This window comes from Apteryx mantelli, chromosome 1 (assembly GCF_036417845.1).
Source record: "Apteryx mantelli isolate bAptMan1 chromosome 1, bAptMan1.hap1, whole genome shotgun sequence".
Classification (NCBI taxonomy): domain Eukaryota; kingdom Metazoa; phylum Chordata; class Aves; order Apterygiformes; family Apterygidae; genus Apteryx; species Apteryx mantelli.
The window spans coordinates 21,671,084-21,687,836 of NC_089978.1; the positions used below are offsets into that span (position 1 = coordinate 21,671,084).

Sequence of the window (16,753 nt, forward strand, 5' to 3'; positions counted from 1 at the left end):
GTCTCGCGAGACGGGCCCAACGCCCGCTAGGCTGAGGCGCCATCTTGTTTTGCTCTCTGGGCGTTGGAGCCGTTACCGGAGCTGGTGAGTCGCGGAGGGGAAGGGCGTGTTAGCTGCGGGGCTCGGAGCGCTGCTGCGGCCGCTCTCTCCGCTTCTCAGCCGTGACGTGGCCGCGTGTCCCTCGGGCTGGCCTGTCCCCTGAGCCGGGAGATAGCCCCGGCGGCGGACGGGGCAGTGGGGGTGAAGGACACCCTTTTCCTTGGCCACCGGTGCGGGCCGGGAGGGGAGCCGGGAACCGAGCGGTACCAGTGCCGGTCCGGCAGCTGCCCCGCAGAGCCCCAGAGCTTCAGCGTTAACTCGGATCAGGGAGTTGAACAGTCATCACGCGGCTGCCCCGTGGGAACGGGGTAAGGCGGGGGTGGCTTCTTTTAGCAGTAGGGTCGAGTTAAAGTGTTTGGCCGCTTTGACAGTTTTATGAACACCTGAGATTTAGGAGTTAAGGTTGTTTAGGACGAATAAAAAGGTTAATAAAGAGCAGCTGTATTTACTGTAAATTTAGCGTGGCCTTTCTTACCCTTTTGTCACACCTGTGGATTATGTTGGAAACCATATTAATGATTTCTAGTTATGCTAGTTAGTATTATAGAGGATATTGTCTTTCTCTACAAGGTTTATTCTACTAGTTCAGAAATGAGACTGAGTAATGGTACATACTAGTAAGCTTATGTAGAGAGACTCTAATTGGAAACTTTTAAATACTGAGAGAAGGCCATAATGAGAACCCATATCTAGCTGAAACAAGAAATACTCCCAATTTTAACAGTGTAATTAGCTATTTGAAGTAATAAGGAATACAATGAATCCTTTGGATTTTTGATAACATATGGAGGGCATGCTATAATTTCAGTGTAAGGGTAATTAAGTGAAACTCTGGCTAAATTATTTTTTTTCCTTTTTAAGTTTCCAATATGTCTGTCATTGTACTGTCTACCATACATAGTAGTTGTTTGTCAACATCAGGTTCTGAACTTTAAGCTTTGTAACAGCTAGAGAAAAGGCAGGGGAATAAATATGTGGGGATTTTTCTTTTTTTCCTGTTAAATTTGTAATTTGTTCCTCTAAGATAATGGGTATTTTATATCTTTTTGCTTTTATTTTAAGGTATAATGTTTTTAACAACAGCATTACTCCGAAAGAGAATTCCTGGAAAACAATGGATTGGAAAATACAGGCGACCGAGAGCGGTTACCCTTTCAATGAAGCAGGCGATGATCCGAAGGTTGGAAATTGAAGCAGAGAATGAATATTGGCTGAGTCGACCTTACCTGACACAGGAACAGGAATACAATCATAATGCAGAAGGGAGACATGCAAAATGGGAAGCTTTCAGAACCCTGCTAACATCCAAGTTTCCTGAGCATAGATATATCAGGGATCATTTGAACCACTTAAATGTATCGAAAAAGTGGACATCTTGAATGACACAGTGTATTTGTATTGGACGTGTTGTGCGCTACCATGGAATCTGTTATGTACCTGTTATGGTAGTTTTGTATTCAGTGTAATAATGAAGGGTGGATGACAAACGAGACTTTTCTGAAAACCTTTCCTTCGTCATGCTGTATGAAATCTTACATTAAAAGTAGTCCTGCAAAACAATACGATGTTTTCTTATTATTGGCTCATTAGAAAAAGAAGTCCTTTGTGTGGCTCTCTACCATCTGTTCTACTTTTCTTGTAAAACAGTGCAAGTTTCCAAGTGCTGTGATGATGTGAACTGGATTTATAGCTTCACTAATTTGTTTTTTGAAAGCTAGAACATACTTGCTATGATGAAAGGGATTATTTGCTTGTACCGATAAAATGGCTCTTACTGGTCATTATCCTTTCTGAAGGGATACTTCTGTGTAAATTAAATTAATACTTGGGACCCAATTGAAGCTAATTATGTACTAATTTCATTAGGCTCAAGTCTAGGCAAGGATCAATGAGTGGAATTATAAAGTTATATATGTATGAGGCTGGAACTAATGGAAAATTATAAAATGTTCCTTTTTTTAAACTTTGAGGGGAAAAAAAAGTTGAATTTAATTTAAATGCAGTGTCAGTACTGCACTCTCTTGGAGATTAATTCTGATCTAAAGGGAACACAGCTGACTTTTTTGAGTCGCAGTCTGTTTCCTAAATAATGCTTACACCTTCCTGAAAGAATAGCCACGTGGTTTTTCTTTTCTTTTTTTTTTCCTCTTGAGACTTAAGTAACCTGGAAGATATATCAAGAGTGAATGTAATCCATAGGTTGTCACAGCTGGACTCTACAATCTGTGAAAGTCCTATTATTTCCACCAGCAGTTAAAGAAAGTTTCCCATGTAGGCAGTTTCTCCCACTGTTCTAATACACATATGCAATCTAAGCAATTTTCAGAATATTTCAGATAGTTTTATTAAGTCAATGTTGCATTCATTGATGAAGTCAAGTGTCAAACCCATTAATATTTTATCACTTTGGAAAAGAGGGCATAAAATGGTACAACTTTTTCTTAAACATGAATTGTAATCAGAGATGTATGAACAGGTCTCAACACCAATGTATAAAATTTGGATTGCAATCTTCCAATGGTTATGAATGGCTTAATATAGTATTTGTGGAAAAGTATACATAGGGAGAAATTGCACAGTACAATTAAAAATATGAAGAAACTTCCAGGCAAAGTAATGTGACTTTATATTTAATTCCTTTATAAAAGCCCATTTTAAAAAGTTACTTCAAGTATTAAACTATAAATGGCAACATGTTTTCTTTATGCATAGGAATATTCCTATCTGCAATGTACAAAATAGAGTAAGTGTCATTATTACATATTTACCTTTTACACTTCAAATTTAAATACAGCTCATTACAAATTTACACATCACAATTAAAAATAATTACATGGAAGTAGAACAGCTGAGACACTGTGACTAATGCAAATGGTGATTATTGCTGGCAAATACAAATGTAGTTGCAAAGATAACCAGGTATGTTTAGTTCATATAAGTTTAAAAAGGGGGGCAAGGTTTTAACAGCGGGACTGTTGCCTATTTCTGTGATATTTTTATGATTTTAAATATTTACAATTCAGAAAGATTTAAGTTTCTTAAAATACTCAAGCTGATGCAACAGGACAAGTTAGAGAGGAACATGCTAAGCAAGTAAGTTGTTATCTAAATAGTGTAAACAGAAGGGAATCTGCATTTCACCATTAATGCTGTGGTGCCAATAAAGGTGATCCCAATACTTTATCCCCAACACATTTGCTTGACTGCTAAGCATGTGCTCTCAATTTCTTGTTGCAGGGGGAGGGGAAAGAAAGGAGGGGAAACCCCCTAAAACCAGTGAAAGCAATCTTGTAAACATCAGACTTTACTACCTAATGGAAACAAGATTCAAGTAATGGCTGCAGAAAACAGTCAAACAGTTTTAATCAGTATTAAAATTAACTGCAATTTGCATTTTTCAGTACATTTCATGAAAGTTTTATGATTAAGAAAAATGCGTACAAAAAGCTGTCTATATATACAAAATAAATTGATAAAATGAGTGTAATAAATGTGTTCAGTATTATAATAAATAACCATATGCAGCTGCTCTCTTTGGTGCTGTTTAGGGATAGGAGATCCTCTTACTTGCACACCTAACTATATTCTAGGTATTATGAAAAAACATTCTCTTGCTGATCTGCATTTACAGTCAAAGTAACTGCTATTTGGAGCCTCTTTAAATGCGTACCCTAATCCCTCAGTTATGTATGATTTTAGACATGGTCCTCTGAACATATAGTGTGAAGTTGAAAAGTATTTTTTTTATAAATATGGTCAGTCACTGCTCCAGATGTGGGCAGATCTGGTTAATTTATGTCCGATCAAGTGCATAACTTGATGCATCCGCCACAGACGCTAATCTTTCCATTACAAGTGCTGCTTCTGTTCTCCTCTTGGGGCTCTGGTGAGCTACAATGGGACCATACTTCATGTTGTACTGAACAGATGTACTTTGAATGGTTATTATAAAAGTAACTTCAGGTAATGAACTTAACCGAAGCATCCAAACCCAAAAGGTTATTTACAATAAAGAAGAGCCACACAAGATCAAACAAAAGGAAAAAAACAGTACTTCAAGAGTTTACACATTTAATACTCTGGAAAACATGCCCAGTTTCTACAACTAGTGTACCAAAAGTGGCTTGGTACCTGGGCATGCCACAGTAAAGGGGAAAGTTTAACAACGTTACCTTAATTTCTATTCAAATCACTAAGTGCGAGAACTCCCTCTAGAACTACCCTCTGAAAATTTAAAGTACAAGTTCTCAGTTAAAAGCTTATTGTGCAACTAACTTGTGACATTACAATTTTAGGACAATATTCTAAGAAGTCAGTTATGACCGAGACCCGTACATCTCACTCCCCCCTTCCCATAATATACCTTAGGTAGGAGCAGCAATTATGGTCATCTAGTGCAGTCTGCAGAGGAATCAATTGTCATAAGAGGGAAAAGAAGTATTAGCTGAGGCTTCTGAAGTGGTTTCAATTATTTCTTTCTAATTACGTATCTCCTTGCCTCATCCACAGAGGGACTATTTTATCACCTTAAGACATTTCATAAATTTTGAGGAGAAATTTTCACATTGAAATCTCGTCCTGTGTCAGGCTTCTGTCCTCAGACTAGGAGTTTAAGTCATTTTGTGTGTGTGTGTGTTGTGTGCATGTGGATATTTATTTTTTAAAGAAAAAAATCAGTAAGAAATACTAAAGCACAATTTGTGATTGCAGCCAATGTCAACTACCCTACAATAACTAAAGTAACTACAATATTATTTCTGGCTTGCAATAGCAATTATTTTGAGGGATCTGAAAGCTTAAGAGCTGTTATTTCTTAGTGACAATCACAGTATTTTCAATACTTGCTGATACAGAGCAGGTTAGAGCAAGCACAAAATCAAAATATACATGACCCAGCATGCTGTAACAGTCATTTTCTGTGGACGGATCTCCCTGCCCTTCTCTGCTCCCTGAACAGGTAGGTCTGCTCTTCTCACTGCACTAACAGGAAGTTTGAGCCATTCCGTGCACAGGCCTGGGCTGAAGGGACCTACTTACTGGTATACTCCTACAGACCCTCTGCCCCTGCTAGCAATGACTGGGAACAGTCTGCTTGCAACTCAACACCCAAAATGCTTTTTGTCCTCATCAAGGTTATTTTTCACTCTTGGCTTGCTCCCTCCTTTTGCCTATCATACTCTTTGACACAGCACAGAACACCCTTGCTTACTGCTAGGGAGCTGTCAGGACAAGTACTCTAAAAGTGACAAAACTGAAGACGTTGTCCTGCCTTAGATGTAATGCCTCCTCTGCAGCCAGGGCTTGTAAGGCCACCATCCCACGCACTGGTGGACCCTTAGACAGAGTTCACTAATACAATTCCCTTAGAGAATTTAATTCAGTGTCATGGTGTTTCACCATATCAAACCAGGGTTTCTCATCAGTTCTCTAAAACAGGGGTGTGTGTGTGTGTGTGTGTGTGTGTGAATTTGGAAGGGTCACATTTGAATCATTATGTTTCATATTTGTCAGTGACCTTTCCATAATACCTGCTTTTACACCAACAGCAGCTCCTGCCTCAACAGTATCCCAAGCAGACTGCTCTCCTACTGTTCTTATCTGACATATGAGAAAAATCTGGGATAAAATATGGTATTAGTGATCCACATAAAGATGTCAGAAACATCAGCTCTTAAAGAAAAGCCACAAAAAAGGGCCATCAGATACTCAAAGAACTGGTTTCAGAAGATCGCAGCTTGCTAGAGAACGCACACGGATTTAGCCCAGTCTGTTTATGTGCAGTGTTTCCTGCAGTTCAACTTTACTCACTTGAGAAACCAACCATGCTATACTGACGCTAGCCTGCAGTAGGTATGTATTCATATTGGTATATCGAGCACTTCAGGCCAGAGAACAAACAAACAAACAAACAAACAAAGCAGCACAGGCTGTATTGCTGAATCAGTAAGATTTACCATGTTAGAGACATGGATTCTCCTTCTAGTTCTGCTAGAAGACAACTCTGCATGTATTTGTTATCTTGGCTGTAATGGCAGTGATGCAATGAAAGACAGATGCTGTTCAGACCCGCCCCCCATTACAATTCCACCAGTGTTTGACAGTGTGAATTCTGGTAGGTAGCAGGGCAATCCGAACTTGAAATCTTCTGTCTCCCCTCTCTTCATCCACGATATTTGGCTGATGCATTCTCTCTCTCTCAACACATCAGTATTGCTCACAGCTTGTTTTCACGTAAGCACATTCATTTGACATTGGACAGGAAAAAGCTAAAGCTTTCAGATACTGTGTAGCAAATGTTTTTTGTAAGTTTTAAAATCAGCAAATGCAAAATTTCTAGTATAACGTTTAATGAGACATTTTGCAACTTTTATAAAACATGCAAGTTTGAACCATTAATTCTGTCTCAGGAATATTCCAGGGTGACCAAAACATGCTTATAAGTTCATATAGTCCCCTTTCTCAAAGTATTTTTGTACTAAAAGAATATTATTTAAGAAACAGTCAATTTATGCCTCCCAAAGACAAAATACTTGTTTCATACCTTACAGTATACTTGTTACCTTCGTATCTCCACCCTAAACATATTGCACTTAAGTAGCAATCAGTCTGGGAGAGAAACCAAATAGGTTCTTTTGTCCTGATCACCAACTCAGCTATTACCTTCAGTTTGCATCAAAAGGACTCATGTTTGTGATCAGTACCTGCTAAACAGCAGAAAAGCTACAGATAAGAATATAGTATTTTTCACTTCTGCTAGGTGCAAAATGCCAATACCACCCAAAGATAATTTAGCAGTCTTCTCTACAGAGGAGTAGGAAAGAAAAATGTTGTTTGCTGTAGGTCTTGAGTTTAGGATGGACTTTATTCCTCACACAGGAAACACATATTTTGCCTTTTGTGAACAAGGTATGTCACTGCACAGAGCACTCATCTTTAGCAATTTCAGTCAGTGTCACTTAGAATGGACAGTGGCAGACTAAAGCATACAAAGTTTCAGTGTGTTAACACAGATGTATGATCCAACACTAATTTTCTCATAAGTACTTGAAATATGTTTAAATGGTAATTTAGAACCAATAAAAACATGTGCCTTTATTAAAAAGATAAAACAAAAGTATAAAACAGTATTTATAAGCCATCAAGAGTCCCATATAAAAAGCAGTACTCTTCCAGTTCCATTCTCTAACAACACACAACTGCAATAAGATTTTTCTCAGGGGTACTTTGCTGTTTTCTTACTGCCTCATACAGAACACAGCACACATTAACAGAAAATGTAATAGTTTGTTAATTCCTTTTTGGACTGGCATTTTTTTTGCATGATGATAGGCAATTGCTGGAGAGTAACAATCCATGCTTTTTCAAGTAAAATAAAGTTCACTTCTTTGAGTTATATTCTTGATACGGTTAAATAAATCAAGTTAAAATGACGAGGGGGCTCAATTCTGAAGCAAAAAAGCAACACCCAAGTAAAAAGCTTTTCCTTTGTTGGCACTGCACTGCTCCAAAGCATGGCTAGTATAAGGAATCCTCAATCCCAAAAGACGTACAGAGCTGATCATGGGGTAGGCTGCTTAATAGGAAGAGGGGGGATCACATTATCCAGCCCCTTTCTCATCACCTGGTGTTTGAGCTACATATAGTTGCATTTTTGCACTTCAGACTCACCAGCCATGCTTTATGTTGTTTTTTCCTTTTTTTTTTCTTTTTTTTCCTTTCTGTACCCAGGAGATGTGCTACGGAAGTGACCTCTGCAGCGCATAAGGTGTGAAGTTTGCCTGTGGGGAGGTAGGGGTCTCTGCAGATCTACCTACCCCTACCACTGCTGCATAACAGAAATGCATAGTTCCCCCTCTGGACCTTGTGCATCCAAGCAGGGCACTTCAGGATTTGGCCCTTTGGTAGCAGTATGTAACTCAGTGTGCATAAATGCACATTAAGAATCTTAAGGCATCTGTCTTACTTCCCTGCTCTGCAGTAGTGCTGACAAGAATCCATTATACTGTGCAGAAACTTGAATTTCTTGTATCTTCCTAAGATGTTCATGTTCCATTTTTTACTGAGCAACTTCTTCCAAACAAAATTAAGTAATATTCAAGCACAAAATGTGTTGCACAAACCTAATGAAACAAAATAAGGTAATCAGTGGAACTGCACCATTAGCTTTGAAAAAACAGATCATATTGCATTATAAGAATGTACCTAGTTAACAAAACATACGTAACTTAAAGACTTCTGATTCAGGACAGCAGTTAAACTAACTTCAATACATAACTATTAGCCTTCTAGGAGGTGTTTTTTTTTTTTTAACCTTTTCTAATGCTTTAGAAGATTATCTGCACCAAGAATGTCCGTCCATTACTACTGGCTTGTGACTAAAATCTCTTGGATCCCAGATTGGCAAGAACTGCTCATTCATTTTGGATTGAATTGCCAGATTTATGTCAGCGATAACTTTGATTGCTCCTGCTGCATGTTATAGGTATAAAATTGAAAAATACATCTATCAGTCTGTTAAAGGGTATTGGAAAGTGCATGGAACAGATGTTTTGGATCTCCTGTCTTTTGCATGGTTGCTTGCAGTTGCAGGGGGACTGGAATTAATGACCCAAGCCTAAAGAAACTGGGATCAAATCCATCTGAATTTAAAACAGCTAAAACTTCATGCTATGGAGTTACACTGTTATTTTACATAAAGCATATGAAAAGCTTCTGCATTGGGTTCAATTATGTATCATTTAATTATACAGCTCTTAAAACTACAGCAGTTTGGGAAAGTTCTACACATAGCACACAATCTTGCCTTCTTAAATTTGGTCTGACTTCAGGAAGAGAGGGAGAAGAGAAAGGAAATCCATCTCAAACGACTACCAGTTAATAGTCTAAGCCAGTCTCTTATGCCCTCTCTAGGTCAGTGGAAAGGAGAATTAAGCCCATTCAATAATAACCCTGTCAAAGACTGCTGGGATGAACTGGTCTCAGAAGTTATTTATTTCTTTCTGTGAAGAGTGGAAAAGCCTTAGCAACCTCTTTAGATCAGATCAGTTTTTAGATAGCTAGTGGCTGAGAGAAATCCCTTGCTCGGACACTCATTTATACATTTATATAAGGTGTTAAAAAAGGAGGGGGGAGGGAAAACATCTTTTTTATTCATGTTAACCATTTACTCATGGTTGAGTAGGTTTTGTAGAAGTACCACTAACTAGTCTAATTTTGGTTTTGTTAGAGTTTACACTGATCCGTATGACCAACATCATTCCAAACATCATACCATCCTCCGCAAAGACCTTTGAGACAGACTTTTTTTTTTTTGACAATGACTCTACGCCAATAGGCTTATTTTAAAATATTTAGGATAGACAAATGATCCTAAAATGACTCAGCTCCCCACACTCAAATATTGTGTTTTCTTCCCAAAGAAAATGGCACTTCCTTGCACGATGCCTCTGTCTCCCAGTTTTTGCTGCACTTTCCTTAGGGGTCACAAAAATGCATTTCCTCATATGGGCCTTCTATCTTGTCTTTAAAAGTAAAAAAAAAAAAAAAAAAGTCAAAAAAGGACAAAAAAGAAAAGAAGAAAAGTGGGAAAAGACTCAGCACACTGCAATTATGGTAGATAGTTATCCAAGTGAGATTTGTTGCTCTTGCAGAAAGTAAAAATTAATGGAGGTTCATAAGCTCACCACACTGTGAAGTTAACGTAAGAGTAGTCTAATTTAGTCACCAGAAGTACACCAAGGGAAGTTTTCATATATGCACTCACTGAATTCCCTAAATGCCAAGTAGGGAGACTGTGCACAGAAGCTCTTACATAAAGAAGATCACTGTCAAATCCAGGTGTGACGAAGCAGTCTGTATGCAGACAGTGCTCACGGAATTTACTTATTGACCTCTCTTTCCTCACGCACACACATTTTTCTTAACGTATAAGACGAGAGCATGGCAAATCAATATATGTTCATGAAAAAATATGGTTAAGGAGCTGTTCTTTGAAAGAGTATCAAGGCTTCATCTGGAATTTCCTATTTAGCAGATTACAATCTTTTCACTGGTCAGGTAACAAATACAGCATTACCCACTCCAGTCTAATGACTGGATTAGACTGACTCATCTCAGGCCAAGCCAGCCCAGGTTTCCTGCACTACAGCTTTACTCTTATTCTTGTCTTCCTGGATAGCCATTTTGTAACTTAAGATTTTTTTATTACTCATCCACTGAGCATTAGAGGACTTCTCTGCATTCCATGACTTGTGACTTGTGACAGACTCAAGGTGTCTGCTTTAGTTTACTCATATATATATAGAAATAGTGATCAATTATTTGGTCTTACCTGTTTCTCATTGAGATGCTTGGTTAGTAATAAACTGAGATCAGCTTTCCAATGAAACTATAATATGCTTTTTTGTACCTAAAATGTGAGAGAAGCTCAATTATGTGTTTCTGCAGATTTGCACAACAAATAGTAAAGATGATGTGACTTAGTGACTTCAGACAGAAACTACATTAGGTAGTTTGTGCCTAAACATAACAGCAGTGCTGTGCCTACTTTAGAGAAATATTTTCCTCCCCCTAATCCGACATGTAAAAATCTAAAATATCTCAGAACAGGAAGCGAGAAAGCCAGAATTATCTATTCATTACCTTAGTGTAATAACCAGTTTAGATCAGATCATGACACGCAAGTCAGCCTTAATGTATAAAGGTGCTGACCTGACTCTGTTTAACAAATTCTCTTCTACCAGACTTCAATCAATTCCAAAGGATTTTTGAGGCTTAATTAAAAACAAAACGAAACAAAACAAAAAAACCCAGGAGAAATGCAGGCTACCTGATTTAACATTTTCCTCTTCAGAGCCACTTTCTACCCACTGACAGTCACTGGATAGCAATCGATTCTGTGATTCACTGAGTGGTCGAGTAGGAAAGGGCTGGCTGGATACAGAGCTGAAAAGTAAGCAAAGTCAACAGGAATTTTGTAATAGCAGTAACCAATGAACAGTCTAAGCCCTTAAGTGACATATGTCACTTATAGTTCTAATAGACTGATAGACAAAAAATGGTATACTGAGAATGCTACTGCCACATAGTTAAAAAAGAAGCCCAACCAGAACTATCTGGAAATGAGGACCTAATGCTATCTTATCCCATCCGTAAAAGCTAGGCCATTCTCCTGAACATCTTTCTAATGCAAAAGAATATTCTGCAATTTGTAGAGTCCTGCTCTTGTGTAAATTCTACAGGTTATACTGCAGTTGAAGCAACATCTCAGTCTTGTCTTTAAACCCCATAACACCCGATAACCCAGGTGTCCTTGTTGTTGACAAAGACCTTCATCTATAAATTCACCAAACTAAACAGAAGGCTTCTAAAATGGCTGTGTAAACATCCTCAAAAGTTTTACATACTACTATGTCTTTGAATCTGAAGCAAGAAAATACACTGAAGATACAAACCATGCAAATTTGAGAGGATATAAAGTAATGAGCTGAAACATTTCCAGTGCTGAAAACCAGCAGAATCAACAGTAGATCAGCCTCTCTTGGAAACTATGTCTCAGTATCCCTTTTTAAGCAGGCTGGAGGAGGCTAAATGCAAATAACATATACCTTCCTTTTTCCTTATTTTAAAATAAATATTTTTTTCATGAATCATTATTCACTGTTCGCTAGAGCTTTTATGTTTTTATTTTTCTCTCTGGAAAAAGCAACCAACTCTAAGTCCAAAGACAAAGATATGCCAGCAAGCTCTTTATTTTCTGTATTACTCTGTTTTCTTAGAGCCATAGCTTCAGTTTTAGGTCAAAAACAAGAAACAGCCTTTCTGCATCAAGACAACATTGAGTTAATTAGTATTGATTCACCCCATCCTTCTCTGAAGGCTTACAAACTCATTCTGAACCTGACAAGAAGTACAAAGAATTACAAAAATAATTCTGAAACAAGATCTTCTCTGGATGAAATACAAAGCAATACAAAACTAACATTTTAAATGCTCTAGTTACCTTTTGGCAGGCTCATTTTGGCTTGAGACAGTAAGCTGCTCTGGATCCATAATCACCAAACGAGTTGGAAAATTACACCCATCGCCCAAACTAAACCAGAAACAAAGATTTAAATCACCGTTTGTTGTTGACTTAAATGAACTGATCAAGTACCCATGCAAATGGCAAATGCTACAGGTCCAAAGCAATTACTGAGTGCAGCACCGAACCCCAGACTTGAGCAAGGTAGTCCTACCACTAAGCCTCATGATCAGCTAATTAGATTTTGGAGTGCAAGTAATTCCTACCCTGTCACTCAATATGGGCTACGGAGCACAGGGCTAGCCTACATGTTTCAGAAGCAACACAGTGATTCTCTAGATTGTAGCCCTAGTCTTCCCCCAAACCACCGGGCACAGGTAGTCAGATGATCTGGTATTTATACGTCTGGAAGCTGTAGCATAAATAATATTCTGGTGATCAGGCATCATTTGAGTTTAGTTAAGCCTTCTTTTAAAGCAAGTCTAATCAAGCTAAAATACTTTGGGGAAGCAGATTGATCCATCTCCAGTACAGCTTCCACTTTTTTTAATCACATGAAGACTCATGTTAGCTGAGCAAATGGCTGAGGCAACCTAAGATGCTATTACCTCTGCTGTTTACTACCAGACCTCAGTTTAGCAAAATGGTTCACCAGCATTTTAAGCTGGTACACAAACCCCACAAAGCAGTGTTGAAACATGGCACCTACTTTGTTCTGCTAACATTTTGGAGTGGTGGGAGTGGGCAGCAGCTCAGTCTTGCTTCATCAAGCTTCTGTGACGATAGTCTGCAACACCCCTAACACTGAGGGGTTTTAAAATTCACTGAGCTGAGGAATTTTAAAAGTAGTATTTTCCACCATATCAGAAACCCTTTTTGTACTGCTACTTATTTACACACACTTTAAGGCTTTCAATAAAAAAACTGTCATCCACAGCAAAGGGAAAGCTGTCAAGTTTGTTGGGGCAGGAGAGGGTGTTTTTAGACTGTTGTCCTTTTCAATGCAGGTGAAGCTCAAGTATTTGGGTCTCCTCTCTGTTGCTGATTTCTGCTCTATAATTGGATATTAATACTACCAACAAAACATATACAATCTTCAAAACATACTTCTCAAAGGTTTCCAAAATTCCATATTTAAAAGGCCCCTGTCAACGAGGCCCTTGCCTTTGAATGAAAACCCTGTACAGAATTTGCTCAGTTGTCTCCTCCAGAATTCCCACACCAATCTTCAGTGTGCAGGATTTACAAGTAGGCTCTTCAGTTGTGCTTCATTTTTGGGAGAAACAGAAGTGAGGTAAGAGTCATGGAACCAATTTATTCCCCAATTTATTCCCATTCAGATTGAATACCTGGTAAAAATAGGGAGTAGCCAATACTTCTTTTCATCTCCAAAAACCTCCCTCAGATTTTTGCTGCATCCAAGAGAAAAGCCATTTTTATCAGGGCCATTGCGAAATGTGGGTGCACGGAATGTTTCTGTAAAAGAAAGAGCAACATTTCTAAAGGGATGAGGGTGGGGAAAGAGGAATAAACAGATTCAAACTTTTCTATTGTGAAAACAGTATCTGGTAAACTGGAGTCACCTGGATGTCTATTATGGAAAAATTGTAACAGTCACCTGGAGTAATTAGCATAAAAAACCCACAGTGTCAACAACAAAACAATGAAAGGTAAAAAAGTTCACACAGGAGGAATGGTTATCTTTTTCCCTTTACATTTAACATAACGTTTCAGACAGAGCTAAGTAGCATGAGCATGCCAAAGATACCACATCCCATCTCCATTAGTGGCTAGCTCTTTCTTTGGCCTGTACATGTTCTTGAGCAGAAGAACCACTCCTCTGCACAAATAAGCAATTTACCATAGGGCATTATCGTACCAAAGCCCATACAGGATAGCTTTTTCCACTTCTGCCAAGGTCTGAAGTTGAATTAAGAGCATCCCGTGGTATCAGAGAAAGATGAGATCTATTATGTTAGAAACACGGACACACCATCAACTATAGCAAACCACCCAAACAGTTAATGTAGTATTTTTCTAGTCAGTCTGGTTATACACCCTTGGCCAAGAACTGAGGAGATTCATAGCTCTCCCCAGACAAATGGCTTGTCTTTTCACAGTCATGATCAAAAAAAGGAAATAAAGTACCCAGTTATGTTGCACTGACTTTTGGGCAGGGAACACATTAAAATTCCTTCAAAGCTAGAAGAGGGGCTGTGAATATTCCCTAGCTGCAGAGACGTCAAAACAAAAAGATTCACACTACCCTCCCATCAAGCAATCAAGAAAATTCCCTTTTCCCATCAAAACATTCTGGCAGGCTGAAAATAATTTCACTTTCAATTAACCCATTTATTCTTGGGGATGGAAAACTAAGTTCCATTGAAAACTGTAAGATTTTGACTTCTTAAATTGTGGGAAAAAAATGCAAAAACATGTTCAAAAATGTTTTAGCAAGAACTTCAGATATTTTGACTAATGCATTTAACTTGCTTACTTGGTCAACATAATGCCTTTTAGAACAGGCACAGGAATTATTGGCATCTCTTACTCTTGTATATTTAGCAAATGCGCATCAGCAATTCCATTTTTACTGCAGTGCTTTTACAAGTCACTTTCTAATAGCAAGGTCTGTTCTTATTTTACAAGACTTAAGAATACTCCTTGGGATCTGCTTCAAAATGTATTTATACAGAGTAGAGTCTCCATCCGGGTTGGGGCCATTCAGCTAGTATAAGTATTATAACAAAGTAACTGGCAAGCAGTAATTGTTACATACTTAACACTATATAAAAACACAACAGAAATGCACAGTGCTTCAGGGATCTCAAAATACAAACAAAAGAAATCAACATTCATCATCAATCTACACGCTTGGCTCTAGCAGAGAACCCACTACCTAAGTTTTATTCTCCCACATGCCCTGCAACCAAGGATGTTTCATCCATAGTACCTTCACCAAAAATGTTCCTTACTATACAATATTTAAATTTTTTCCTCAAATGTGATGGCACATCCTGTAGGCCTCACATTCCCAGCGACTTGTCAATTTGCTGGACAAGCAACAGTTGCAGACGGCAGGTAACTGACCTATGGTTGATCTGTTTTTGCCAACTAGCCAGCAGTGGTAGCTGAAGAGTGACAGTATGCTGATGAAGAACATGGCTGCCACAAAGAAAAGGAAAAGTACGTGGAACTTTGCATGGGTATCTGGCAATTCATTCTGGGAAGAAAGAGCAAAAGAGATTAACACGTTAATGCTTTTTAGCAACCAATGCAGTATTATGACTAAACATTTCCTTCCATACCCAATCTGCTACAGGTCTTTCCTCTCACTTTTCACAATGAAAAACAGCACAAGCAGGGCTCCCCTTCCACGTTATGTGAAACTGGTGCCTCACAGTAATTAGGGCTGATGAATTCCCCCTTCTGAATTGAGTAACAGGAGTGCACATGCTCATATGTTTGACAACACTGTGTACAATTCATTTCCCAATCTGGTTAGTTTTTGAATTTCCAGAAGCAGGCAAGAAAAAAAATCCCCTTACTAAAAAATGTTGACTGTGCAGCCGCAGCCAGAGAGACACAGGGAAAACATGTCCGAAATCACTGTTTTTGCAGGGGAGAAAAAGCAACAAAAACATCCCAACCCTTTACTGGCAAATTAGTAATACTGAACCTACTTCTGAACTGGTGCAAGGAAAGTAAAAGGGAAATGGCCCAGTCACATTGTGTTTCCAAGACTGAACCTTTCACTAGAGAAGACCAGTTGCCTGGGACTGATCTTCCTTTTGAGGAGCTCTCAACTTCAGGCAACAACCAGCATGTATCTAGCTGAACAAATCTGTCACGTCTGGCCAGGCAAGTTATTCACCAGAAGATCCATATGAAAAATGTTTTCAGTACAACCATCATATAAAAACTAACCTCCTCACCCATATCTGATAGCCAGTTTCACCCCCCAACGCAACTATTTTTAGGGTTGCACTTTCAAGAGGCCAATGAAATTTGTAACAATGACTATGCCAGTTCCATATCCTCAAAACCATTGTACTTTTAAGTAGCTGACCTTTAGCAGCATTAGGAAAGTAGAGAGGCTATTTTTATTCAGCATTATAGTTAGCATTATTGCCATTTCTTTTTCCATTAGGTCATCCTATACACCCACTTATCTGAGGCTGATATCTCAAATATATTTTGATTAAAATCAAGTACACAGCTTTATCTATAGCTACTTACATGGCCTGTGTTACATAGGGAACACAGATTACAAGACTCCTTCCTTTCAATTATGCTGCAAACTGCTATCATGAATGACTGGATTTGAAAAATTATAGTAGGAACAATTTTAAAATAATTACATCAATATTGGATTTTACCTTTGGACAATTCTCTGCAGATTTCCTGCGGCAAAGCTTTGCGCAAACAAAGACAATTTATTACACACTAATACTACGTTAAGACAAAGTGTTTGAACACAGCACAGGGTTTGTCAAGAACGAAATGGTCGGTGTGCAGAGGTGCTCTGGGGCGTGCAGGGTTCCAAGGCCCATCAGCAGTCTCAGTCCCATTCTCCAAGAACAGGGAGGTGAGAGTACACGAGAGCATATTACCAGCTTCTAAGGCATGACA

General features: G+C 38.6%; 1 protein-coding gene and 1 non-coding gene across 9 annotated transcripts in view; one reads left to right on the plus strand and one right to left on the minus strand.

Annotated features, from left to right (window-relative positions):
- Positions 1-4: 4 nt before the first annotated feature.
- LOC106500464 (uncharacterized) lies at positions 5-1,343 on the plus strand. The gene is made up of 2 exons (XR_010883275.1): positions 5-84; positions 1,183-1,343. It is a non-coding gene; the product is annotated as an uncharacterized protein (transcript).
- A 5,086-nt stretch (positions 1,344-6,429) lies between these two features.
- Positions 6,430-16,753, minus strand: part of ZDHHC20 (zinc finger DHHC-type palmitoyltransferase 20) — a 49,002-nt gene continuing 38,678 nt past the window's right edge. For 7 of the 8 annotated variants that reach the window (XM_067290340.1, XM_067290379.1, XM_013962164.2 and 4 more), the window contains 6 exons: positions 15,212-15,344; positions 13,471-13,597; positions 12,101-12,190; positions 10,928-11,043; positions 10,430-10,507; positions 6,430-8,219 (listed from right to left, as the gene is read on the minus strand). In XM_067290340.1, the coding sequence (XP_067146441.1) occupies positions 10,470-10,507; positions 10,928-11,043; positions 12,101-12,190; positions 13,471-13,597; positions 15,212-15,344 (504 nt within the window). In that variant the 3' untranslated portion in view covers positions 6,430-8,219; positions 10,430-10,469. The remainder of the gene's footprint in view (positions 8,220-10,429; positions 10,508-10,927; positions 11,044-12,100; positions 12,191-13,470; positions 13,598-15,211; positions 15,345-16,753) is intronic. The other variant, XM_067290349.1, reaches the window with a different exon arrangement.